This window comes from Petaurus breviceps, unplaced genomic scaffold, assembly GCF_028583685.1.
Source record: "Petaurus breviceps papuanus isolate PSGF00001 unplaced genomic scaffold, PetGlider_PUasm1.0 90779, whole genome shotgun sequence".
NCBI classification, from domain to species: domain Eukaryota; kingdom Metazoa; phylum Chordata; class Mammalia; order Diprotodontia; family Petauridae; genus Petaurus; species Petaurus breviceps.
The window spans coordinates 11,843,309-11,869,867 of NW_027187344.1; the positions used below are offsets into that span (position 1 = coordinate 11,843,309).

Genomic DNA, 26,559 nt, shown 5'->3' on the forward strand with positions numbered 1-26,559 from the left:
CTGACATTTTTGTCTATTTTTTCTATCTTTTGGTTTTCTTCTAATATTTCTTGCTGTCATTGATTCCTGTTTGGTCTATCTAGTTGTCAGGGAGCCGTTACTGTTTACCATTTCCTCCACTGGGGACTGATTGTCCTTCCAGTTCTTTCCTATAGAGCTTTAAATTTTTATCTCTTTCTTCATCTAGGTAGTCACATAATTCTTGGGGAAAATAAAATTTTTCCTTTGAATCTCTGATTGCAATTGTTACAGAGTCCTCCTTTTGGGGGACCTTCTAGATCTAGAATAGTTTTTAATACTAGTCAGTCTTTGGTTTTCTCCAGGTTTAGTTAATGAATTGGGGCTCTGTAGACTCTTTCCCCTCTTGTGCTTCTGGGTGTAGAAGACAATATTGATCTGTTCGATCTTGCCCAGGGTGCCCTGAGTTCCTCTACCTTCTGAGGTTAGGCCTCCTCTGGATTTCAGACATTTAGAGCGCTGGATCTACAGGACCCTTTATGGCATTTCAGGCCAGAGTACCAAATACTCAGAGTCCTTGGGGTATTTTGGTCTAAGTGTTGCCATGCTATCCTGGTTGCTACTACTCTCCAGTGCTTCCAAGATCCCTACCCTGTGACTTTCTCACCATACTGGGCTTTCTTAGGGGAGCCCTCCATGCCTTCTATCTCCAAACAGAGACTCACAGGCTACATGTTTTTCTGAACCACTTCTGATAGAAGTGGGAAGCTATCAGCTTGGCTAACTGACCAGTCAACTGGCACTTTATTTTGTTGGTGGTCCCCTTTCCTATTGCCTGCAGGCATTTGGCTGACTTTCTGTGAGATTCTAGGGTTAAAGAAGTAATTTACTGCAGTTTCCTGTTGTATTTCTTGATCATTATTCTGTCTGGTGCTAATTTCCAGTTTCTGCAGGGGTAGATTAAGTATGTGGACACTGGATTGTCTGACTCTCCTTTGATCAGAAGTCTCTAGGGTTGAGTACTGAAGGAGGCCAGGGATATTAAGAGGTAGAAGTGAGGAATGAGAGCATTACAGGCATAGGACACAGCCAATACAAAGGCAAGGAGGTGGGAGCTAGAATGTTTTGTGTGAAGAGCAGCAAGTGGGTCAGTGTGTGGGAAGGAGAACTAAGCACAAAAAGACTTAGAAAGACAGGACAGACCCAGGTTCTTAAATGGCCTCTAAATGTCAGACAGATGATTGTATATTTGACTCTGAACATAAATGAGGCCCACTGAAGCTTACTTACCGTGTTTCCCCGATAATAAGACCTATCCCGAAAATAAGCCCTCCCCTTACTGTGTAAGATTCCTCTAAAATAAGCCCTCCCCCGAAAATAAGCCCTATTGAGATTGCTACTGTAGTGAAGGCGATCCCCTGCGCTACACGCTACATTATGGTACCCTCTGTATGCACCGTTCCCCCCCCCAGGTGAAACTTACGCCGTGCTCCGAGCTGCATCCAATCAGAGCTGCAGCAGTGAGAGCGTCATCCTGTTCTTCCCCAGTGATTTGCTTATTGAATAAAGGTACATTTTTTTGTTCACATTTACCTGTTTATTAAAATTGCTGTCAATGTTCATTAAAATAAGCTCTCCCCTGAAAATAAGCCCTCTGGTGTTTTTCTGTCCAAAAAAATTAATAAGACAGTGTCTTATTATCGGGGAAACACGGTACTAAGCTGAGTTTGGGGGAAGGGGTAACGTAGTTGGAGCTCATTCTGTCATCTGAGGAGGAGGAATGGGAGCAAGCAGAGACCTGAGGGAGGGAGGCTGGTGTGGTGGTCCAGGAAGTGGTGACAAGGGTCTGAGCTAGGGGGTGGCCATGGGAAAAGGGGTCATGTAAGAGAGATGCTGTAAAGGGAAAAGCAATAAAAAGATGTAACACCATGCTGGCTGTGCAGGGGAAATCCTATTCAAGCATGGAGTAGGCCAGATGACTTCTGAGGTCCCTTTGAATTCTGAAACTCGATCTGGTGAACTGGGACACCAGCCTTTCTGTAAATGTCCTTGTGGCCACAATGGCCATTTTTCATTCCTAGAGAAATTGGGGGGGGGGAAGTGGCAGTAGGGAGTAGCTTCACCACTGCCACAAACAGGTCTTCATGCTCACAGACAATCCCCATAAAACACTGTGTGCAGATGTATGATCTGCTGATGCCAGCACCTCAGAGCTGCTTAGAGACGGAAATCCCTGTTCCTTTGAAACTATTCCAGCCCCACCCAAGCACTCTCACACAGCCACAATCTAGTGTACCAAGCACTGGCCAGACATAGCCCAAAAGTTGTCATATAATTGCTAAGATGGTCCTTCTCTGCCCAGCTGGAGAAGCTGGGATATTTTAGTCAGAATAGCTCTTCCAAATAGTAAAAGAACAGGTGAAATGAATTTCACTTACAACAGTTTTCAAGGCTCACCTCTTGTTTTAGTCCAACACATATCTATTGAAGCCCTTACCAAGTGCAAAAGAGGCCCTGTGTCAGGTACTGGAATTAGAAAGTGTGGTGCAATGGGATCCAATCCAAGGACCTGGGTTCAAATTTCTCCTTTGATGCTTAAGACTTGTGTCACCTTAGACAAATCACTTCACCAACCTGGGCCTTGGTTTCCTCATTTATAGAATAAGAGGATTTGTCTAGGTGGCTTTTGAGGTTCTTCTAATTCTAGATCTATAACCCTAAGGTTCATGCCTGCCCTCTCAAGTAGTTTATGTTCTCCTATATCCAAGTAAGAAATATGTAATGTAGAATAAGATGGAGCAAAAGGAAAAGGTTACACAAGAATTCTAGGGAAATCTGAGGCAGGCTTTTGAGAGGTATGGGGTTGGACAAACAGGGGAAGCTTCACAGAAAAGGTAGTACTTGAATGGAACCTTAAAGGAGAAAGGATCTGGTGGGTAGAGATTAGTAGGGTATTCATTCTAACCATGGACCTTGGTGGGCAGAGATGGCAAGTTGAGGTCAGATAATAGAAAGGAGCCCAGTCTGAATGGAATGGAGAGTACATGAAGGAGCCTAACTTTAAATCAGGATAGAAAAGTTGGTGGAAGTCGGATTGTAGAGACTCCTCTGCCAGGTTAAGTGTCTTATTCTACAAGCATTTGAGAACACTGAAAGTTTTTGAATAGAGAAGAGAAATGGTAAAAATCTTTGCATTAAGGAAGATTATTTGGCTGCTCTAAAGTCATTTGAGAAGCCTGGGAGCTTTAATTCCATATGCAGACAAATGGGGAAGAAATCAACTAGAGCCTTGAAGTGAAAAAAACAACTGAAACAAAATAAAACAAAACAAAACAATTCTTTTGAGCAGGATCCTAACTGCCCAATGAGCAATGTTTTTTTTTAAAAGCAGCCCTTCTGATACCTCTCCTCCTTAGCAGTGAGCATCACATTCTTTCTCTATAACTCACTAAACCCTATTTCAGTTCAATCTTTAGTAATGTAAGAATTTGTTAGAGAAGAGTGGAAGGAACTACATTTTCTGAAGTAGAGAACCCATGATCTTCAGTGACATTGCAAAAAGCTAATTGAGGGTCCAGCTCACTCCTTAAACGGCTTGGCTCAATAGACAGTTGCGGTCTTGTGTATATTCATCAATAAAAATGCTGACCAAGTCTGAAAGAGATGCTTAATATTGCTGGGCAAGGTTTTGCCAATGAGGTTCTCTAAGCAAAAAACCTCCACCAGAGCTAGAGACAACAGCAACTCATGCTCCATTTAGCCTTGGTTTCCTAGAGCCTTAATGTCTACTACCTAGAGCCTAGATGTCTACTACCACCCTCTAGCACAGAAGAACTAAGAGGACATACCTCAATTTCAGAATCACTGGAATCCAGGTGGGGAGGAACAATGGGTAGCATGGGCTGTCCCATTTTAGCCATCCTAGAGATAAGCTTAGCTTTGGTCACATCAGGATTCTACAGAGAGAGAAGACAAGTCATAAAATGTATTGTTTTAATGTGATTTGCCACTATTTTCTCATGTTGATTATAACTCACAGTGTTACCTTATTCTCTTTAAGGCTGCGCAATTTCTCTACCACCTATTTCAAAGAATGTAAACAGATTAGATCATTGGTTTCCAGACTCTCAAGATCCCTGGATTTTGATTCCTAACTTAGAAGTTATCAAAACCAGGGTGGTTCACAAGCAGGAGCAGGGAATGGATAAAACCAAACCCACTGCACACCAAGGTAGGAGTTAAGGCATTCAGAAATCATCAGGCTACAAGGAGAAGCTGGTCTGAAGCGGGAGTAATTCAGATTTAGGAAAATAATTGTGACGAACAGAAACAGGTAGGACTTAACAACTACTTGTGTGGAAACCTAAGATTATGTTTCATTTTCCCCTTGAACATCCTACCTGGAAATGGTAATATTATTTGGCTTAAGATAATATTTTAAAATCTATATCTGATCCTTCTGAGGTTAGTGTTGTTACTTCCTTGAATTTAGCCTTTTAAAGAAGGGTTAGAGAAGGAATTCACACAAAAACTCAACTACTGCTGTCTTTTAATCTTATGCTACTGGTACGTGATGATATTGGAAATCTACAGAAACTCACAGGATTTGAAAGTGGAGAAATGACCTTAGGCACTTTTAAATTCAATTTAGTCATTTGACAGATTAAGAAATAGAGGCTCGAAGGGGTGGCTAGGCGGGTGGGAGCAGTGAATAGAGCACAGGCCCTGGAGTCAGGAGGATCTGAGTTCAAATCCGGCCTCAGACACTTAACACAAAAACTAGCTGTGTGACCTTGGGCAAGTCACTTAACCCAAACTGCCCTCCAAAAAGCAAAAGCAAAAAAAAAGAAATGGAGGCTTGGAGAGGGGAAGTGACTGGACTTAAGAGATCTTCAAAGGAATGGAAATGGAAGAGGATAGGTAAGGATGTAATGATGAGGGTTGGCCTGGAACATAAGACTGGGGTGGAGGAGTGTTGGCCAGACTATGAGATTGTTATATTCCACCTCCATCATCCACAATTTTCTTACCAATTCCCTTTAAACTATACCTCTTTAAATTGCATAAAATCTAAATATAAATTTAAATTGTGCAAAATGCTCTTGAAAATCTTAGAAGGCTACAAATGTTGCCTACTATTATTGGCAGTTCCTCAGCTGCTTCTATGTGAAAGGGGGAAATCTTTAAACTGAGCTGTCCTTTTGGAAATCTAAAATTTCTTTTAAAAACTGAGAGAAGGGGCGGCCAGGTGGCTCAGCGAGTAAGAGCACCGGTTCCAGTGTTGGGATGACCTGGAGATCGAATCCCGGGCTCAGACACTCAGCACCACACCCAGAAATAACTGGCCGTGTAACCTTGAGCAAGTTACTTAACCCCAATTGCTTAAAAAAAAAAAAAACTGAGAGACAATTTTTTAAAGGGAAAATTTTTTAGAATTTTTTTTTTTTAAAGCAATTGGGGTTAAGTAACTTGCTCAAGGTTACTCGGCCAGGTGTTTCTGGGTGGGTGCTAAGTGTCTGAGCCCGGATTCAATCCCAGGTCATCCTGACACTGAAGCCGGTGCTCTTACTCGCTGTGCTACCTGGCCGCCCCTTAGAATTTTTTAAAAAGGAGCAGATCTTAAAGAAAAAGAAAGAAGAAAAAGAGAAAAGGAACAAATGCAAATACTTGTAAGAATAATAAGGATAACATTTATAACAATTATTCTTTTTCTTAATTGAAGCATAAAACAATTATATCCAATAGGATACAAATGTAACCAAAAGGCTTCCATTATAAAAACATATATGTGATCTACCTTCCCCCAACCAAACCATTCTCAAAGACACATTCTTTTCTTACCCTAAGATTTCACCACCACATTGAAAATAATTTCATGTTCAAAACCGCCTTATGTATTTTCTCCTCTCCAACATTTTCTCCTTATACTGTTTTTTAAAAGAATCAAATTAAAGTGTTTATCCTCATTTTTACAGAAATTGTTAACACTTTCCAAAGACATCTATAACCTCCCATTCACCTATACAACTCTCATATAATGAAGTTCAACTACATGAAATATGCTGTATTACATACATATATCAAAATAACATGAATAGATTTCACTGTGCCTCTCTCAGAACAGTTAACAAAACTTACCGCAAGTTGTTCACTGATAGAATTTGACTTGGTTCGAACAGCTGGCTCTCTGAATGGAAAAAACACACATACTCTGAGGTAAACAAGATGACTAAGAAACACAAGTTCAAATTACACTTAGCTTCTGAACCATTTTAACATAAAAGTTAGGTAAAGGAATTCTTATTTCTTAAAGTCTCTGAGGGCAACAGGTCAAGAAGATGAAATTTTCTGCTACTAGAGCTACAGATTCTATTTTTAAAAAAAGGTTTGTATTGATGCCTTTTGTTTTTCTATCACCTTCATTTTTCCTTATCTCTCCCCTTTCCCACCCAAAGAATTTCCATTATAACAAAGAATTAAAAAGAAAGCAGTTTGGCAAAAATAGCAAAAACAAGAACAGAGTTTGACAGCATATGCAGGGTTCTACTCTCATTGTCCCCCAACACAGCAAAGAGGGGAAGGAGATGCATTTTCATCCCTCATCATCAGGGCCAATAGAAGTGAGTATTATAATCGCTCAGTGTTCAATTTCAATTTTCCTTTGTTCTTTCCATTTGCATACAGTATTTTCCCAGTTCTGCTTACTTAACTTTGCTTCAATTCATGTAAGTTTTCCCATGAGTTTCTGAATTTTCCACATTCATTATACCACAATTTGCTTAGCTATTCTTCAATTGATGGGTATCTACTTTGTTGCTAGTTCTTTATTACTCTAGAAAGTTCTGCTATAAACATTTTGACCTAAGTGGGACCTTTCTTTCTATTTCTGACCTTTACCTCTGGATCAAAGGGTACAGACATTTTATTCATTTTCTTTAGCATAATTACAAATTGCTTTCCAAAACTGTTGAACCAATTCATAGCTTCACCAGTGTGCTATTGTGCCTGTCCTTCCATGATCTCTCAAAATTGACTATTCCCATCTTTTAAAATTCTTTCAAATGTACTGGGTGTAAAGATTGAGCCTCGAATTATTTTCATTTGTATTTATCTTATTATTAGTGATTTGAAGCAATCTTTCATCTGGTTCTTTATAGTTAGCAATTCTTTACCAAACCACCAAGGGAATATTAGACAACATAATAATAAAATTCATTTGGAGGATGAAGGTCCAGAATGACAAGGAAAATAATTTTTAGAAGCAGGAAAATAATTTTTAGAAGAATTAAAGGGAACTAGCACTTTAAGACCTCAAATTATGCTTAAAGCAGGAATCAACTAAAACTGGTACTGGTTAAAAAAAACTGAAAAGCTGATGTCATCTGGAGGAAGAATCAGTAACAATTGCATTAATAATCCAGTGTTTGACAAACATGAAAATATTCTTACTTGGGAAAGAACTCCCTATTCAATGTTATTTAGTTATTTCAGTCATTTCTGACTCTTTGTGTGACACCTTTTCTGGAGGTTTTCTTGGCAAATATAATGGAGTAGCTTGCCATTTCCTTCTCCAGTTCATTTTACAGATGAGAAAACTGAGGTAAACAGGGTTAAGTAGCTTGCCTAGGATCACACAGATACTGTCTAAGGTTGGATTTAAACTCAGGTCTTCCTGACTCTAGGCTTGACACTCTATCCACTGTTCCACCTACCTGTCCTCCCTATTTAACCGGGAAAACAGTAAAGCAGTCTGGAAGGAAATCATGCTTAGATCAATACCTTATACCACATTCTGTAATACATTCCAACAGATACATGACCTTAATATTACTGATTATACAACAAAAATACTAAAGGAGAGGCAGATCATATACTTCTCCCAGCAATAGGTAGGAGATGTATTCTTTTTTTTTAATTTTTAAATTAAATTTTATGTTTTATTTTTAGTTTACATCATTCATTTCCACAAGATTGAGTTATAAATTTTCTCCCTGTCTTTCCCCTACCCACCACCCCAAAATAGTGATCCCACTGTATACCCCCTCCCCTAATCTGCTCTCTCCTATATCCTCCTCTATCCCCCCCTCTGACTTTCCAGTAGGGCAAGATGGATGTCTATACCCCAGTGCCTGTACATCTTATTTCCCAGTTGCATGTAAAAAAAAATTATATATATATATATATTTTTTTTTTTTTTTTAAACATTTGATTTTAAAACTTTGAATTTCAGATTCTTTCCCTTCCTCCCTCATCACCCACCCTTACTGGGAAGACAGACAATTCAATATAGGTTGTACACATGTAGCTAGGCAAAACATTTCCATAGTGGATATATTGTGAGACTGACTATATTTCCCTCCATCCTATCCCACCCCCTACTTTTCTATTCTCTACTTTGACCCTGTCCCTTTTCAAAAGTGTGTGCTTCTAACTTCCCTCCTCTCAACCTGCTCTCCCCTCCATCATCCCCCCTCTCATCCCCTTCCCCCCTACTCTCCTGTAGGGTAAGATATCCTATTTAGTGTGTATGTCATTCCTTCCCTAAGCCAAATTCAATGAGAGTAAGGTTGACCCATGCCCTTTTGCTTTCCTGTTCTTCCCCTCCATTGTAACAGTTTTCCCTTACCTCTTCTATATGATATAATTTACCCCATTATGTCTCTCCCCATCTCCTCTCATTATATTCCTCTCTCACCTAGGAGATGTATTCTTAACCAAACAAGGAATAGAGGCAATTTATTATAAAAGATAACTTTGATTACATGAAACTGAAAAGCTTCTTCACAGACAAAATTAATGCAACCAAGATAAGTGAAAAATCTATCAAATTTCTCTGATAAGGAGTATCAAAAATATATAAAAAATTAATAAGTACACAGAAGACTTAACAGCCAATTCCCCAATATATAATTCTGAAAAGAATTACAAAGCATTAAGAAGAAATGAAAACCAAAAGAACCCTGAGGTTTCACTTCACATCCTGAAAATTGACAAAGATTAAAAAAATAGCAATAGTCAAAGTTGGAAGGAGTTTTGGAATGATAAACACACTTATTAGTGTGTTAGCCTTAGCCTTATTAGTGGAGCTGTGAACTGGTACAACCATCCTGGAAAGCAATTAGGAATTATGCAAATAAAAATAACTAAAATGCCCACACCCTTTGATCAGATCTTCCATCATTGGACTTATACCCTGACAAAGTCAGTAATAAGAAAAAAAGTCCCCATAGATACCAAAATATTTGTTGCAGAACCTTTTGTGATAGCAAAGAATTGGAAACTGAGTAGATGCCCATCAACTGGAGAATGGCTAAACCAACTGTGATATGTGAATGTAATGGAATATAACTGTGCTATAAGAAACTATGAATATACATATACTATGAAAATACAGAGAAGCATGGAAAGAGCTACATGAACTGATACAGAGTGAAATAAGCAAAACCAAGAAAACAATATTCACAATGACAACAACATAAGGAAAAAGAACTATACACCCACACAAAAAAAAAAAACAAAAGTGAGTATAGCAAAATGACAGAGATAAAGCATGATTTGAAAGAAGACCTATGAAAGGACACTTCCAACATGCTCCTTCACGGAAGTAGGAGGCCTGTGGATGTTGTGCATGTTTTTGAACTTTTCTATGTATTAATCAGCTGTGCTGATTTTTTTTTTCTCTTCCACTTTAAAAAATACCATTTATATATGGAATAGCTCTCTGGGAGGGTTTGGGAGAAGGATATTGGAGAAAACTATGAGGATGTAAAAAACAAAAGACACCAACAAAATCTTTTTAACAAAGAAAATACTTTGGGGACAATGTGTGCATATACACACATATATACATGTATATATGCAAATATATACATAGAACTAATTTTAACATACAAGAGCAAGATCCATTCATCAAAGAATAAGTGGTCAAAAGATACAAACAGTTGTAAAAAAGCAAAAAGAGTGACAAACTATTACTAACCATAGGAAAGATGGTTCTAAATAATTAAAAAAAAAGAAATGAAAATCTATACAACTCTGAGGTTTCACCAAGTTGGCAATGAGGACAAAAGACAAAGAGAGTTAACGCTGAAGAGTTTGTGGAGAGAAATACACACTAATATACTATTTGTAGAAATGTTGACTGGTCTAACTATTTTGAAAAGAAATTTGGAATTATGCTACAGGAAGTGACTAAAATGTCTATACTTCCACAAATCCTATTAATTTTACTCATGGCAGCGTTCCACAGTGTATTGTGAGAGTATACAAACCTGGTAGGTAATTTCTCATGTTTTTGATGTTGAAAGAGCTGGTTAAGGCTCTAGTTTCTTACCCAGGTTTAAAAGGCACTGCAGTGGGTGGCAGTAATACTGGTTCAGCACTAAAGTTATCAGCACCAGGTGTTGGAGAAGGAGTTGCAGAATCGTGGAAATTAATGCTGTGCCCATCAGAGCCAGAATCTTTGGCAAATTTCACCTAAGGAAAAAATAATCAGTACAGAATAGAACAATTTTCTTGACTGAACAGTTCACTGGTCTTGAAGAAATCAAAGTGGTTTATTATACACCATTGGCCATTAACTTGCTTAAGCTGAATGGTAAAGAGAGATGAAAAGCAGTCAAACTGGTTGACTTCAAAGTTCTTCCCTATGTCTCATGTTCTAGTGTTCTGTGCTGTGCAAGGGGCAGTCTCCTAGAGGAGTAGGCCAGGAGCAGAAGACAGAAGTGTCTTTTGAGGTTAGACTGTCCCAGAGACAGGAAAATCTTTAAGTTTAGAGTTGGAAAGGGTGGGGGAGGGGGGAAAAGAACAATATTTCAAAGTAGCGGAAGATGCCTCTGGAGAAACAAAATGTTTTTATAAAGATGAGAATTTAACTTTTTGGAGTCCATTTTTCAAATTCAGGATTTTGTTGTGTCTTGGAGGATGGAAGTAGGCAGTCAGCTATATGCTATTCAACAATTTATCATATATTTATCACATTTAATGTGAATTTGTTAACCAACCTCAATGTGGCCCCAGATGTTCCTTTAATTCCTCCCTAAATGATTCCTGTATTTACCACAGAAGTTATTCTTCACTCTCCTCTCTTGGGTGGAGATCTTCATCCTTTCCCCCTTGCCCTCTCTCAGTTTAGGACTGCAATTGCCTTCTACCCTCCTAAAAAAGTTAAGGCTTCTTTTCTCCTATTCTCTCTCTCTTTTTTGCTTTTTGGAGGACAACTGGGGTTAAGTGACTTGCCCAAGGTCACACGGCTAGTAAGTATGTCAAGCATCTGAGGCTAGATTTGAACTCAGGTCCTCCTGACTCCAGGGCCAGTGCTCTATTCACTGCGTCACCTAGCCGCCCCTCTTTTCTCCTATTCTCTTCATCTCCAAATCTTTGATATCATCTCCCACTGTCTCTTCCCTTCCCCAAGTCCCTGACAAAGAGGGGGTCCTTCTTGCCAAAGCCATGCTTTTTACAAGGGCACTTGACCTTCTTTCCTCTGTCTTCTTTGGCAGCCTGTACCCTCAATCATCCCCTTCTTTTTCTAGTCTTCAACTTCTCCCTAATAAAATCTCCCTTTCCTCCTCCCTTGAAACATGCCCATATGTTCCCCATTTTTAAAAAAATCTGCATTATGGTTCAAATCCTGTTTCAGACACTTACTAGCCGTGTGACCTTGGGCAAATCACTTAACCCTAATTGCCTTCCTTCCCCCTCCAAAAAGCAAAAAAAAAAAAATCTGCATTAGATTCTACCCTCTCCTCAAGCCATCACCCCTTATTTCTTCTCCCCTTTCCAGACATACTCCCATTTTTTTTGTTCTCGCTAGGATATCCTGATTTTCCACCCTTTGGTTCCTTCCCAGACTACCACTCCTTCATTCCCTGCACTCTTCTCCCTTCCCTAACTTGATACTCTGTTGAATCAGTTCAACTAGACACCAGTGGTATCAACTTAGCTGGGAATGGGTGCCTGTGGACCCCATAGCGAAAACTACAAATTAATATCATCTATATTGTATTGAATTTTTACTGATTTTTGTTCAACATTTCTCAATTACATTTTAAGGGGAGGAACAGCTGCTCTATACTACCTTCTGAACTCCAATCCCTGCCCCTGGTCCTCTTTCTGTCACCTACCACCTTCGCTCCTATACACACTGCTGATTACATCTGGCTAGGCCCAATATTAATGTATGTTACATAGTCTCAACTGCCCCCTTCCTGCTGCAAAGGTGATCACTTTACATTCCTCATCAGTCTGCTTTCCCACTCACCACAAAGGCTCTTCCAAACCTTTTCATTCCACCTCAAGCCTCCATAGCACTCCTTCATACTTTACTGAGAAGACTGAGGCCACTTGATGAGAGCTTTTTCTTCCCTCCTCTTTTCTTATCACTTGGATGTCTTTTCCTCTGTCTCTGCCTTCACCCATCTCTCATGAAAGGTGACCCTTCTTGACAAAGAAAACTCTTCTCCATGCATTCTTTATCCCATGTCTTCCCATCTTCTCCAGTGGATTTCCCTTCTATCAACTCCAAATCTCTCTCTATTCAATCTCCCCCTAGCTACTAGATCCTTCCCTGCTGCCTACAAATATGCTCATGTTGTTTTCATCCTAGGAAAATTGACCTAACTCTTCCTCCTACCTATCCTATACCTCTCTGTTCCTTTTTGGCTAAATTGCTAGATAAGGCCATATACAACTGGCATCTATACTTACTCTCCTGATTCTGGATTTTAAACCCTCTGTAACCTGGCTTCCAACCTCATCACCTAACTGAACCTCCTCTTTTCAAAGTCACCAATGATTTCTTTTTTTTTTTGTCCCAATGATTTCTTAATCACCAAATCTAGTGGGGTTTTTTCTCCTCATCCTTCTTGACCTCTACAACCTCTGACATTGCTGCTCACTCTCTTCTCCTGGATACCATCTCCTCCTAGGTTTTAATGACATTCTCTCTCTTGGTTTGACTACTTGCTCTCAGTCCTCTCTGCTGGTTTACGTAGGTCACACTCACTAGCCTGGGTTTAATCTGTGCAGATGAGATAGATAGATAGGACAGACAGACAGAATTGTTCCCTTGAGCTGCAGTCTCCCATCACCAACTGCCTGCCCCTTGCACATTTCCAACAGGTTGTCCTGCAGGCATTCTCAAATTGTCCAAAGCTGAACTCGTTTTCTTCCCCAAATCTTTCTTCAGAACTTTCAATTCCTGTTGAAAGGACTGACATCCTCTCAAATAACCCAGGCCTGCAACTTGAGCATCATCCTTGATTGTTTTCTCATGCTCACTCTACATATCCAATCTGTTGCCAAGATTTGTCATCTTCACCTTCATGACATCTTCCTTATGTCATCTTCTCTCCACTCATATGGCAGCCATCCCAGTGAAGGCTTTCATCACTTTGTGTGCATTCAATATCCTTCTAAGCCTTGCCATTTCCCAGCACTCTTATACTTTATTTCCCTCTACATATTTTACAATCTGGTAAAACCGACATTCTACCTCCTGACTCCGCTTTTTCTCTGGTTGTCCCCCAAGTCAGAAATGCTCTTCTTCCTCACTTCTGCCTTATGGGTTCCCTGGCTTCTTTCCAGATTCACCTGGAGTCCCACATTCTGTAGGAGTCTTTCCTCAGTCTTTCCACTAGTAGTACTTTCCTTCTGAGATTAACTTCCAGCTCTTCTGAATACAGAATTATTTGCACCTTTTTTCCCTCCACCATGTTTTTGCCTTTCTTTATAACCTTAGTACTTAGCACAATTCCTGGAAAATAGTGAGTGCTTGCTTAAGAAATACTTGTTGACTGATACTTGCTGCTTCCTCTAATCTCACTACTTTTCAATCCTTTGTAACCTGGCTTCCAACTTCATCAGTGAATTGAAACTGCCCTCTTCAAAATTACCAATGATGTCCTAATTGACAAATTTGATGGGTCTTTTCTCAACTTTCACAATTTTCAACCTGCCTGCTAACAACTCTCTCCTCTCAAGATTTTCATGGCACTTCTCTCCTGGTTCTCCTTCTGATTGTTTTTTTCATTCTCTTTTGCTGGCTCATCACCCACATCACATGACCAAATTGCAAGCATTTCCCAAGGCTTTCTTTATTCTTCCTCTACACACTTAGTTACCTCATCAGCTTTCTTAGATTTAACTACTGTCTCTATTTAGATGACTCACAGATCTATCTATCTAGCCTCAATCTCTCTTTTGAGTTTCAATTCCATACCAAATGGCTACTGGATATTTCAAACTCCCAAAGACATCTCAAACTTTCCCATGTCTACAACTGAATTCATTTTTTCCTCCTAATCCCTTCCTTCTCTCAAATTTATTTTTTTCTATTGAAACAATCATCACCTTCTAGTCTCCCACGTTTGTAACCTTGGCATTAGCCTTGTTTCCTCACTCTCCCTCAGCCCATACATCCAATCAGTTGCCAAATTTTGTCATTTGTACCATTACAATATCTCCCCCATCTATCTCCTCTCTGCTCACACAACTGTCACCATGGTTTAGGCTTTCTTTGCTTAGATTATTACAACAGGCTTCTATTTCCTCTCTTCACTTCAAATGTCTCCCGCTCCAGTCCAACCTACATACTAGTGTCCATACAACTTTACATAAGTATAGATGTGACCATGTGACTACCCTATCCAATCATCTGCAGTGACTCCTTATTGTGTCCAGGATAAAATATAAAGGGATCACCTTAGCTGTTAAAGTCTTTCACAACTTGGTCTCAATTTATCTTTCCAATCTCACTGCACATTCCCCTTCCCACACAGGCATCTAGCCAAACTGGCTTTCCCTCTGTTCCTCGTATGTGATGCTATATTTCTCATCTCTCTGCTCTGCATGTGCTATGGCCATTCTCCATGTCTAGGGATGCATTCCTCTTTGTTTCAGCCTTGGAGTCCCTCTCTTCCTTTAAGATGCATCTCAAGCACCATCACCTGGAGGAAACCTTTCCAAATATCCACCAACTGCTAGTGCTCTCCTTCTCAAACTACTCTGTTAATATTCCTATTTATTCACTTTACATTTATGCTGTATATACAGTTGTATATATTTTGTTGCTTTGCCCATTAGAATGTAACCTCCTTGGAGCATCTGTACTTACTAGTTATGTGACCCTGGACAAGTCACTTAACCCCAATCCCACCCCCATCCCTTCCCCCCCCCAAAAAAGAAAAGAAACAGAACAGGAAAAAAAAAAAAGGATGTAAGTTCCTTGAGAGTAGAGATTGTTTCATTCTTTGTACTTGTTTCTCCATCACCTAGTGTGGTGTCTGGTAGTAGTAGCCTAATAAATGCACACTGACTGATGCATGTTGAAGTATCTCTATAGCAGAGGAAAATGAAAGCCTATCCAGGCCACATCTATTAGTGCTTCACTCACCCTTCTGACTTCCACTTCAAATACCAGGGTCGAGTCTGATGGAATATGTCCACTTATACCTTCAGAGCCATAAGCATATGCTGGAGGAATAATGAGAAGTCTTTTCCCTCCTTTCCTCATACCAAGCATTCCATCTTCCCAGCCCTTTAGAGATCCAAACACAACATCAAATGTTAGTTGGCATGAATTGAATTAATAATAATCAGTCAGTCAATACACATTAAGTAGCTAATATGTACCAAACTCTGTGCTAAGCTTTGGAGACAAAAAGAAAGGCAAAAGATAGTCTATGCCCTTGTGGAGCTCACAGCCTAATGGCTGAGACAACATACAAACAACTATGTACAAAATAAATTGGAAATAATCCACAGAGGAAAGGCACTAGAATTAACAGAGATTGGTAAAGGTTTCCTGTAGAATGTGAGATTTAAGCTGAAACTTTAAGGAAGTCAGGAAAGTTGAGAGGTGTAGATGAGAAGGAAGTGTTCTAGGTATAGGTGAAGGCAGTGAACCCAGAGTTGGGAGACAGAGGGACTTGTTACAGGAACAGTAAGGAGGCCAGTGTCCTTCCATCAAAAATTACACAGAGGAAGAAAGTGGTAAGGTATAAAAAGACAGAAAGAAATATGTGTATTGGTGCGGGAAGGATAGGCAGGTTATTTGAACACCAAAAAAGATTTTATATTTGACTCTAGATTCTATTTGACAGGGAGTCACTGGATTTTACTGAGTTGGGGTGACATGACTGGACCTGCACTTTAGAAAAATCACATTGGTTGCTAAGTAGGGAACAGATTGCAGTCAGGAAAGAATTGTAGCAGGCAGAGCAACCAGCAAGCTAATGGAATAATCCAGGCAAGAGGAGATGAGCGCCTGCGTGTATCAAGGCAGTATCTAAAGTAGATTTTCCAGACTTTTTCATTGTAAAACACACACATACAAACTCTCAAATTTCCTAATAATAGATCTGGTAAACCAAATGTCCACTGTTACCATCAGGCCTTTCTCAATTAGGAAAAACTACCTGCCTATGATGATAAGGAAGAGAAACAGAGAACAATGAGGGGCAAGATCTCAGTGGTGATTTGTGCTGGCCAAGAACCAAAGTCAGACTATGAATATGGGCCAAGAAAATTTTAAGCCCAGGAAGAGCCTTACAATCCACCGACACATCTTCAAGTACTTCTAGCCAATGTTAAGGAATGCCAGACAGATGACATCTACCTTGCTTCGAAATAGTTGCTGGGTTTTTTTTGAGGGGGGAAGGCAAGACAATTGGGATTAAGTGACTTGCCCAAGGTCACACAGCTAATAAGTGTCAAGTGTCTGAGGCTGATTTGAACTCAGATCCTCCTGACTCTATTCACTGTGCTACCTAATTGCCCCGAAATATCTTTCTAAAGAGAGAAGTTCTACCATTTTCCTTCAGTGGCTTCTTGGTGAAAATTTAGTTAGAAGAGCTTCTCCCAGGGCAGAAGGAAAAAGGCAGGAGAAATGAAGACTGTGATGAATTCTATTTTTTGTGTATTGTCTTAAAGGTAACATTTAAGAAAATGCATGTAGTAATTCAAAGAACTTTTTTTCCCTCCTAGTTTCCAAACAAGCCTTTCAGGATAGTCAGTCAGAAATATGCCCAATATTTAAAATTGGAAGTAAGCTTCTTAAATTCGACCCACAGCAGTTTACAGATTCAAAAGAGGGAAACAATCAGTGTGGCAAAGTAGAAGAGACACTTGACTGGCAGTCCAGGAGGCCTGGGCCCTGTTCCGCCATTAATTATTGCGTAACTTTGGACAAGTCATCTGCCTATGCCTCAATATTCCTATATGGGGGGGGGGGGGGAGAAGAAACGGTGTGGGGGTGTACCCTGCCAGCTTTAAAATCATTTCAGTCTAATTCAATGCTTTACCTTAATGACTTTTCCTGATCCCAGCTTTAATCGAAGCGGTTTATCCTTGTTAACAGAAGAGTCAAATACCTAAATGTGGGAGAACAGAATCATTCAATAAAGTCTCAAACAGTAAAAAAAAAATTATAATGAAGATAAGCAAAGTTTAAATGTAAGCCCAAACAACTACAGAAAAAAAATAGTTCAAGGGGTGTGGAGAGGGCATGGTAGAGTTTGATTAAGCCCTCACAAGTGCTATTAAGCTGAACACCTCTGCCAACACTTTAGAAAACCGAAAAAGCAAAACTTAATTTGAAAGACACAAGTGTACATCAATCAACAAACATTTCCTTAACCTACAAAGTGAAAGGTACTATCTTAAAAGTTACATGTGTGGGAGGGGAGCATACATAAAAGATATAAAAAAGAAAACATTCCAAGAGTATCTAATCTCAATGAGGCATTGAGACTAACAATACAAAGCAATAAATTACACATGCTAGAGAAGTGCTGGAGGCAGTCTTTGGAAGGAGAGATATTTTAGCTTTTGGTGTCAGGAGGCAAGTTAGATCTGATATAAACTGAAATCAGTACACTGGTGGATATAAAGCCAGATTTGTACCATGTAATCATTCCACCTGACATATGTGAACAAAGTCACTTGAATTTGATCTAAATCCTTCTCTCCCCTCCGCCCTGTATTAACTTCATGACCCTGATTTTTACATTTTCAGCTGATAAGGCATAAACCTCTAACCCATAATTTTCCTTAAACGTGCTGCTACAGAAGGCCTTTGGACCACCACACACTAGGCCCAGCATCTTGGGTCATAAAATGGAGAACACTCTATGAAGCACTAGGAGAGTTAGGAAAAACTGTTTTCCCTAGAGGCATATACAGCAGAAATGGGGGGAGGGGTTTGAGTGGGACAGTCAATGATTTATTAAATAAATATCCAAACCGTAGTTTAATAAAGTAGTTAAGTCCAGGGACTCTATCTTCAGAATGGAAGCCAGATATTTTGTTCCTCTCTGGTTTTTGACAACTCTTACCTACTTCAAAATTTTAGCCACGTGTTATGAAAAGTGATCTGTAAAAAATTTTTAAAATGAGAATATAAGAATTTAGCTCAAAAGTTATAAAAATGTAAACTGGGTGGTGGTGTATATTTGGTGACCAGTCAGTCTCTGACCTTCAGGGCAGTTCTGATATACAGCATATGCTCACTTTCAACGGAAGAGCATGTCTTTTAAGACATTGTTCTCAGCAATCAGACTTCAGTAAGTGCCGATCCTCCAGGTGCTATGCCACACAAAGGGGAGCAAAGACAGAAATGGAATAGCCCCCATTCTTGAGGAGCTTATACTGTGTCAGGGGAGACATATGAACAAACATCTGTGTATTCACACTATAGGAAAAGGACTGGATTTGTGATTTCATTGGTAAAGGGAGTCTCAGGTGAGAAAACTCCCATCTACTAATGCAAACTGGTACCTTCTCTGAAACCAGCAGTCTTAGAGAACTGCCTGGAGCACTGAGACGTTAAATGACTTGCCCAGGAACACAAAGCAAGGATGTATCAGAGGCAGGACTTGTACCCACCTACGTCTTTCTGGCTTCAAGGGCAGCTCTCTACCTACTATACCACACTGCCTTCATCAAACTATATAAAAAATAAAAACAAGCTAATTTTGTTGTAGGGAAGATACTAGTAGTTGAGGGACCAAATCTTTCTGTAGAAGGTGCTTAAGTGCACCTTGAAGGAAAACAGTTTGAGGCACAAACTTGGCATGGGCTCCGGCTCCACCCACTTCAAATACCTGTTAAAAAAAATGACTCTAAACAAGTTGTAAAGCTACAGAACCCACAAAGTGACAGAGAGAAACAAGTCTCCCATTGAAGACAGCCCGGCAGGCTGGCAGGAAAGGGCTATCGCAGCGAGGTAGGAGCTGAGTGCAGCCCATGGGGTTCTTGACCCAGGGCGGCCCCCAGGGCAGCCCCAACAGGAGCAGACTTCAGCAGAAGGAATCACAAGCATCTGCGGTGGTTTCTAGACTTCTCAAACCATAAACGCCAAAGACAAAGTAATGTGAGTGTGGAACTCTGTTGGAACAGGGGGGGACAGAAGAGTGGGGTCTGGCCCCTGCCCCTGGGGTGAAAAGTAGTGGAGGTACAACTGCACTGTCCTATGGCTGCCTCAGGAGCTCCTGGCCTGCAGACTGTAGGGGGACCAAGTGACCATGCAGAGGGGAATCACTCTTGCTTTAACATGCTTGGGTTTGGATCATGGTCTTGGGTGGTGGTCCTGGGGTGTATGGCCAGGTGCCAGAGCTTGCAGGGGCTGTAGAGAGCACTCTCCTAACAGCTCTGGCAGCTGCAAAAACTCCAGCAATTTGGGACAAAGCTCTCTCCATTCTGGAAGCAGGGTTCTATCATAGCAAAGAGCTCAAAATTTGGAACTCAAAGTTTTAAAAACAAATGCTTAAAAAAAATTGGTTTTTTACATGCAACTGGGAAATAAGATATACAGGCACTAGGGTATAGAAATCCATCTCCCCTTACTAGGAAGTTAGGGGGGAGGATATAAGAGAGAACCGATTAGGGGAAGAGGTATTCAGTAGGCTTGCTATTTTGGGGTGGGGGTAGGGGAAAGATGGGGAGAAAAATTGTAACTCAAAATCTTGTGGAAATGTATGCTAAAAACTAAAAATAAATAAATATTTTTTAAAAAAGATAAAAAAAATGGGCGGAATTGTGGAAATGAATCTTGTAAACTAAAAGTAAACAAATTAATAAAGACCAAAAAAATTAAAAAAAAAAATGAGTAGCTAGGTGGCCCAGTGAATAGAGTACCAGCCCTGGAGTCAGGAGGACCTCAGTTCAAATCCGGCCTCACACACTTAACACAAAAACTAGCTGTGTGACTTTGGGCAAGTCACTTAACCCCAACTGCCCTCCAAAAAGCAAAAAAAAGATTAAAAAAAAATAAACAAAAAAGGAAAACAGGTTTCCTAAGAAGAAAAGAGGACTCTCTAGGAATGGGGCACAGCCAGTGCAAAGGCTTGGACAGCAGAGATATGGTGTCATATATGAAAAACTGCAAGGAAGCCAGTTTGGCTGGAGTGTAGTGCTTATGAAGGGTAGTGATGTAAAATATTAACTCTTTTGTTTGGTATTTGAAGTCTCTTTTAACCAATCCTAGTCTACCTTTCCAGCTACAAGAGTTTACTGAGTCGGGGAATGACATGGTCAGAACTACATTTTAAGGAAATCACTTTGGCAGCTGCAAGGAGGATGGACTTGATGCCCCCAGTCCCCACAGACACACAATAATGTAACAGAGTTAAGAGACAGAACGGACCTTAAAGATCAAGTCTAAACTCTCATTTTACAGATAAGAAACTGAGGCCAAAAGTGCTTAAGTGACTTGCCTATGGTCTCATGCATATTAAGTGACAGGGTCAGAATTTGAACCCAGGTCTTCTGACTCTAATCCAGAGCTCTTTCCACACTACTACATTACCCCCTTGGAGGAGCTTTTTTTTTTGGAGGGGGGAGGGTAGGGCAATTGGGGTTAAATGACTTGCCCAAGGTCACACAGCTTGTGTGTGTGTGTGTGTGTGTGTGTGTGTGTGTGTGTGTGTGTGAAGTGTCTGAGGCTGGATCAGAGCCCAGGTCCTCCTGACTCCACGGCTGGTGCTCTACTCACTGTGCCACCTTGCCACTCCGCTTTTTTAAATTTCTCAAAGGCAAACTTCTTCATCCAACTCAATTATATTTTTTGTTTCTGAGTGTTTCAGGGCCTGACTAGGTTATTCATCTTGATTTCCTCAGGTTAGGAAACTTATAACATCCCATATTTTCCCAGACAATTACATCTTCAATTTGTAATGAACTTTTAATGAGATTGTAAAAGGAACATACTTTTTCATATAGAAAATATTGTCACAATACTTAGATCTGTGATTAGTGCCTGACATTCTCTAAACAGCCTTTCCTGAAATTATCCCTGATTGTCAAAAAGGACATGTAAGACAGAAATGGAAGACAAGAGAAGAGAATCACTGTGAAAGGTTTAAAAATATTTCTACTTGCAAATAGTCACTTGACTGGGAAATAATCATAAAATGGAAAATCATTTAGTATGAAATTTCATGTGCCTTTGTAAAGGCAAATCCATTAGTCCTAGTCTGGCCTCTCAAGCCATACTGTAGAAGTCTTCTACATATTAGTCCTTCAAATACATAACGACAGTGATAATGTTTCCTCTTACTCTTAATATTTCCTGGGTAAAACTATCCATCTCTCATACCTTTTGTCATGCTTTATGATTTTCAAACTCCTTATCAACTTCACCACCCTCCCCTGTTTGCATTCTATTTAGAAATGCTCCTCTTGGAATGTGGCACCTAGAACTGGACACAATTCTTCAGATGTGGTCTGGCCAACACAGAATACAATTGAATCATTAATATGATCTGGACACTATTATGGTTAATGCTACCTAAAGCTAAGCTAGATGAACTCTGAGACCCTACTAACTCCAAAATTCTACAATTTTATGAATCAATATAGTAGTATGGGGGGGGGCGGAGTCAAGATGGCAGAGTAGAAGCAGGACCTCCCCGCTGCTCCGGCTCCCACCTTCCCCAATCCATGTAAAAAGGGGACTCTGAACAAACTTTAGAGCTGCAGAACCCACAAAATGACACAGAGAAGCTAACCTCCCACTGAGGACAGCCTGGCAGGCCGATTCCAGCCTCTGGGAGCCGAGCCCAGCCCCACACTGAGGCTTTAGCCCCAGGGCGGGCCTGACCAGCCGCCAGCCAGAGGGACTCCAGCAGCAGCTGTGGCCGTTTCCAGATTTATCAACACATAGATGCGAAAGACAAAGTGAGAGGTCAGTGCAGTCTGGACTATGGGACCCAGTAAGTGGGAGTGCTGGCTTTTGCCCCCAGGGTGAGAAGCTGCTGAGACGCTGGCAGAGCCAGCCAGCACCATGTGGCAGCTTTAGCTCCTGGCCTGCAGAGTGTAGGGGAACCAAGCACCAGTCTGAGGGGTAATCGCTCTTACTTTAACCTTCTTAGATCTGGATTGCAGTCCAGGGTAGAGATCCTGAGGTGTGTGTCCAGCTTGCCAGAGTGTGTAGAGACCTCAGAGAGGGCACCCATCTAATACCTCCGGCAGCTGAGAAAACCCAAGCATTTGGGAGGAAAGCTTCCCTGTCTGGTGGCAGAGTCCTACTGTGGCAAAAAGCCCAGGAGTCAAGTGACTGAGGGGAGACATGACCAGGCAAAGGAAACAAAGCAGACAGAAGATTCCAACATTAGACTCCTATTTTGGGGACAAAAAGGAGCAAAGCATGGAACAGGAGGAAGACAGTGAAGTCAGAAATCCTGCACCAAAAGCTTCAAAGGAAAATACGAGCTGGTTACAGGCCACAGAGGACCTTAAGAAGGAGATAAGAGAAGTGGAGGAAAAATTGGGAAGAGAAATGAGAACAATGCAAGAAAATTATGAAATGAGAGTCAACAGCCTAAGGAAAACAACACCTTAAAAAATAGACTAACTGAAATGGCAAAAGAGACTCAAAAAGGCAATGAGGAGAAGAATGCCTTAAAAAGCCAAATTTGCCTGATGGAAAAAGAATCTCAAAAGCTCAATGAGGAGAATCATTGCTTCAGAATTAGACTGGAGCAAATGGAAGCTAATGACTTTATGAGAATTCAAGATGCTGTTAAACAGATCCAAATAAATGAAAGAATAGAAGGCAATGTGAAATATCTCATGGGAAAAACCACTGACCTGGAAAATAGATACAGGAGAGACAATTTAAAAATTATTGGACTACCTGAAAGCCATGATCAAAGTAAGAACCTAGAAATCATCCTCCAGGAAGTTCTCAAAGAAAACTGCCCTGATGTTTTAAAACCAGAGGGCAAAATTATTTAGAGGTTGAAAGAATCCACCAATCACTTCCTGAAAAAGATCCCAAAAAGAAAACTCCTAGGAATATTATAGCCAGGTTCCGGAATTCCCAGATAAAGGAGAGAATATTACAAGCAGCCAGGAAGAAACAATTTGAATATTGTGGAAACACAATCAGGATAACCCAGGATCTGGCAGCTTCTACACTGAGGGATTGAAGGGCTTGGAATATGATATTCCAGAGGTCAAAGGAGCTGGGATTAAAACCAAGAGTCACCTACCCAGCAAAACTGAGTATCATGTTTCAGGGGAAAATATGGTCATTCAGTGGAATAGAGGACTTTCAAGAATTCTTGCTTAAAAAAAAAGAGTTGAATAGAAAATTTGACATTCAGATACAAGAAGCAAGAAAAGCATGAGAAGATAAACAGGGAAAAGAAATCATAAGGAACTTATCAAAGTTGAACTATTAACATTCCTACATGGAAAAATAATAATTGTAATTTATGAAACCTTTCTCAGTAGTTGAAGGGAATAGAAATATATATGTATTTATATGAGGGTATAAGGGCATATGAATACATATGTGAATGTGTGTATATATATTTATAGATATACATAGATAGAGGGCACAGGACCAATTTAACAGGAAGGGATGATACTTAAAAGGTGAAATTAAGAGGTGAGAGCGGAATATAATGAGAGGAGATGGAGAGAGACAGAACGGGGAAAATTATCTCATATAGAAGAGGCAAGGGAAAATGGTTACAATGGAGGGGAAGAATAGGAAGGCAAAAGGGAATGGGTCGACCTTATTCCCATTGAATTTGGCTCAGGGAGAGAATGAAATACATACTAAATAGGGTTATCTCACCCTCCAGGAGAGTAGGGAGGGAAGGGGATGAGAGGGGGGATGATGGAAGGGAGGGCAGGCTGGGGGGGAGGGATGTTGGAAGCACCCACTTTTGAAAAGGGACGGGATCAAAGCAGAGAATAGAACAAGTGGGAGGTGGGATAGGAGGGAGGGAAATATAGTCAGTCTTTTACAATATATCTACTATGTTACTGTTTTGCATTAGCCACACATGTACAACCTATATTGGATTGCTTATCTTCCCAGTAAGGGTGGGTGACAAGGGAGGAAGGGAATGAATCTGGAATTCAAAGTTTTAAAATAAAATATTCAAATATATATATATAAAATTATTAATACTATTTTATATGTAATTGGGAAATAAGATATACAGGCACTGGGGCATAGAGATCCACTGGAAAAGCCGAAAGGCGTATGGGAGAAAATATGGGAGAGAGCAGATTGGAGGAGGGGATATCCTGTAGGACTGCTATTTTGGGGTGATGGGTAGGGGAAAAACAGGGAGAAAATTTGTAACTCAAAATCTCGCAGAAATGAATGATGTAAATCAGAAATTAATAAAGCATTTGGAAAAAAATATATAGTAGTATGAAAAAAGAAACTGATATTCAACTGATAAATCATAGATGAGTGGTTCAGTATCCTTTTCTTTCTTGGAATACAGATCAAGCACTGTAATATATGAATAATTTATTGCCATCTTCCCTGTGTCCACCCTAGGGGAGTCTCTAGGCCTGTTTTATTTCAGCATTTCATTAACACATGCTTAAGAACAAAAACAAAGATGAAGACAATGCTTGAATATTCTGATAATTTTGAAAACCAAGAATTTTCTCATCTACCATCAATAACCTATAAAAAATTCTTCTTACCTGGCCTAGTCCATGATTCTGGAAGAGCCAGCCAGTATAGGCCACCTCCAAAGAATTACCAACTTCAACACCTGGACCCTCTCCTATAGTAAGATCCTGGCTCAGCACAACTTCCAAGGAGGATATGCTGTTACATTTGGCAATGCATATCTGCAAAAAGGAAACCACAAGAACCAAAAATGGGCATATTTGGTATTTAATTCATGTTTACTTCCCTCCAACAGCTGCTTCTACCAAGAAAATAGATAAAAAAAACTCAGAGTAAGCAAAAAGGCAGCAAAAGCCCAAAGTCACTGCTTTAAAATAGAGTAAAATCTGCCTGAGTCATTACCCCTATTGAAGGATTCTTTTCACAGGTATTAAAATTGAACATTGCCTACTATGTGCATAGTACTGTGTTGGAGCTACAGTCATCAGATAATTCCAACAATAATAAGAGATCCATGAAAGTATGGGAAGAAAAGAGAAGTCCTCTCTCAAGTTAACCTCATGTTTCTCGGGTGCAGTGGGCTGTAGGGACTTTTGTAAAACTGCCTATATAGCCAAAATCTGAATCCTTCCACTGGTATAGGATTCTTTCTAAAAATTCAATTTCATTTTCTTTTTAGTTCCAAATTCTCTCCCTTCCCTTCCTCTCTCCCTCCCATTGAGAAGGCAAGAAAAATAAAACCCATTACAAATATGGACAAGTTGTGCAAAACAAATGTCCACATTAGCCATGTTAAAACAAAACAAAGAAAAGAAACAAAAAGAAGAAAATATACTTCCATCTGCACTCTGAGTCCATCAGCTCTCTTTCTGAAGATGGATAGCATATTCATCAATAAGTCTGTGGAACTGGGGTTGATTATGGTGCTTTGAGAGTTACTAAATCTTTCCAAATCTTGACAATATTGCTGTCACTCTACAAAATGTTCTCCTGATTCTGCTTATTTCACTTTGCATCAGTTTATGTAAGTTTTCCCAGGTCTTTCTGAAACCATCTCCATTATTTCTTAAGGCATAATTTCCATCACAACCACATACCTAAACTTGTTTAACCATTCCCCAATTGCTGGGTGATCCCCTCAGTTTTCAATTCTTTGCCACCATAAAAAGAACTGCTATAAACTTTTTTATACATATGGGTACTTTTCCTTTTTCTTTGGTCTTTTAGGGTACAGATCTAGTAGCAGTATCACTGGATCAGAAGGTATACAGAATTTAATAGCTTTTGGGATGTCTTTCTAAATTACTTTCCAAAATGACTAGACTAGTTTACAGCACCACCAACAATATATCATTACAGTACCTGTTTGCCCTTACTCCCCCTCAGCATTTAGTGTGAGGTGGTACCTCAGAGTTGTTTTAATTTGCATTTCCCTATTAGAGATTTAGAGAATTTTTTTCATATGGTTATTAATTTTTCTTTCTTTCTCTGAAAACTGCTTATTTATGTCCTGCAGTCATTTATCAATTGGGTAATGGCTATTATTCTTATAACCACTGACACATGTCTAAATAGCCACATTTCCTAAGTAGAGGTTTAACACACCCATCAGCTGAATGTATCCAAAATTGAACTTGTTATCTTTTCCTCAAACCCTCCCCTCTTCCTAACTTTCCTATTATTGTTGAGGGTACTACTATTTCCCCAGTCTCTCA

General features: G+C 39.9%; 1 protein-coding gene across 2 annotated transcripts in view; it reads right to left on the reverse strand.

Annotated features, from left to right (window-relative positions):
* FKBP15 (FKBP prolyl isomerase family member 15) overlaps window positions 1-26,559 on the reverse strand; it is an 86,997-nt gene that overhangs the window by 38,251 nt on the left and 22,187 nt on the right. For both annotated transcript variants that reach the window (XM_069069566.1, XM_069069567.1), the window contains exons 7-12: window positions 24,916-25,065; window positions 17,262-17,330; window positions 15,353-15,496; window positions 10,292-10,434; window positions 6,097-6,145; window positions 3,807-3,914 (exon numbers count right to left, since the gene is read on the reverse strand). In XM_069069566.1, coding sequence (XP_068925667.1) covers window positions 3,807-3,914; window positions 6,097-6,145; window positions 10,292-10,434; window positions 15,353-15,496; window positions 17,262-17,330; window positions 24,916-25,065 — 663 coding nt within the window. The remainder of the gene's footprint in view (window positions 1-3,806; window positions 3,915-6,096; window positions 6,146-10,291; window positions 10,435-15,352; window positions 15,497-17,261; window positions 17,331-24,915; window positions 25,066-26,559) is intronic.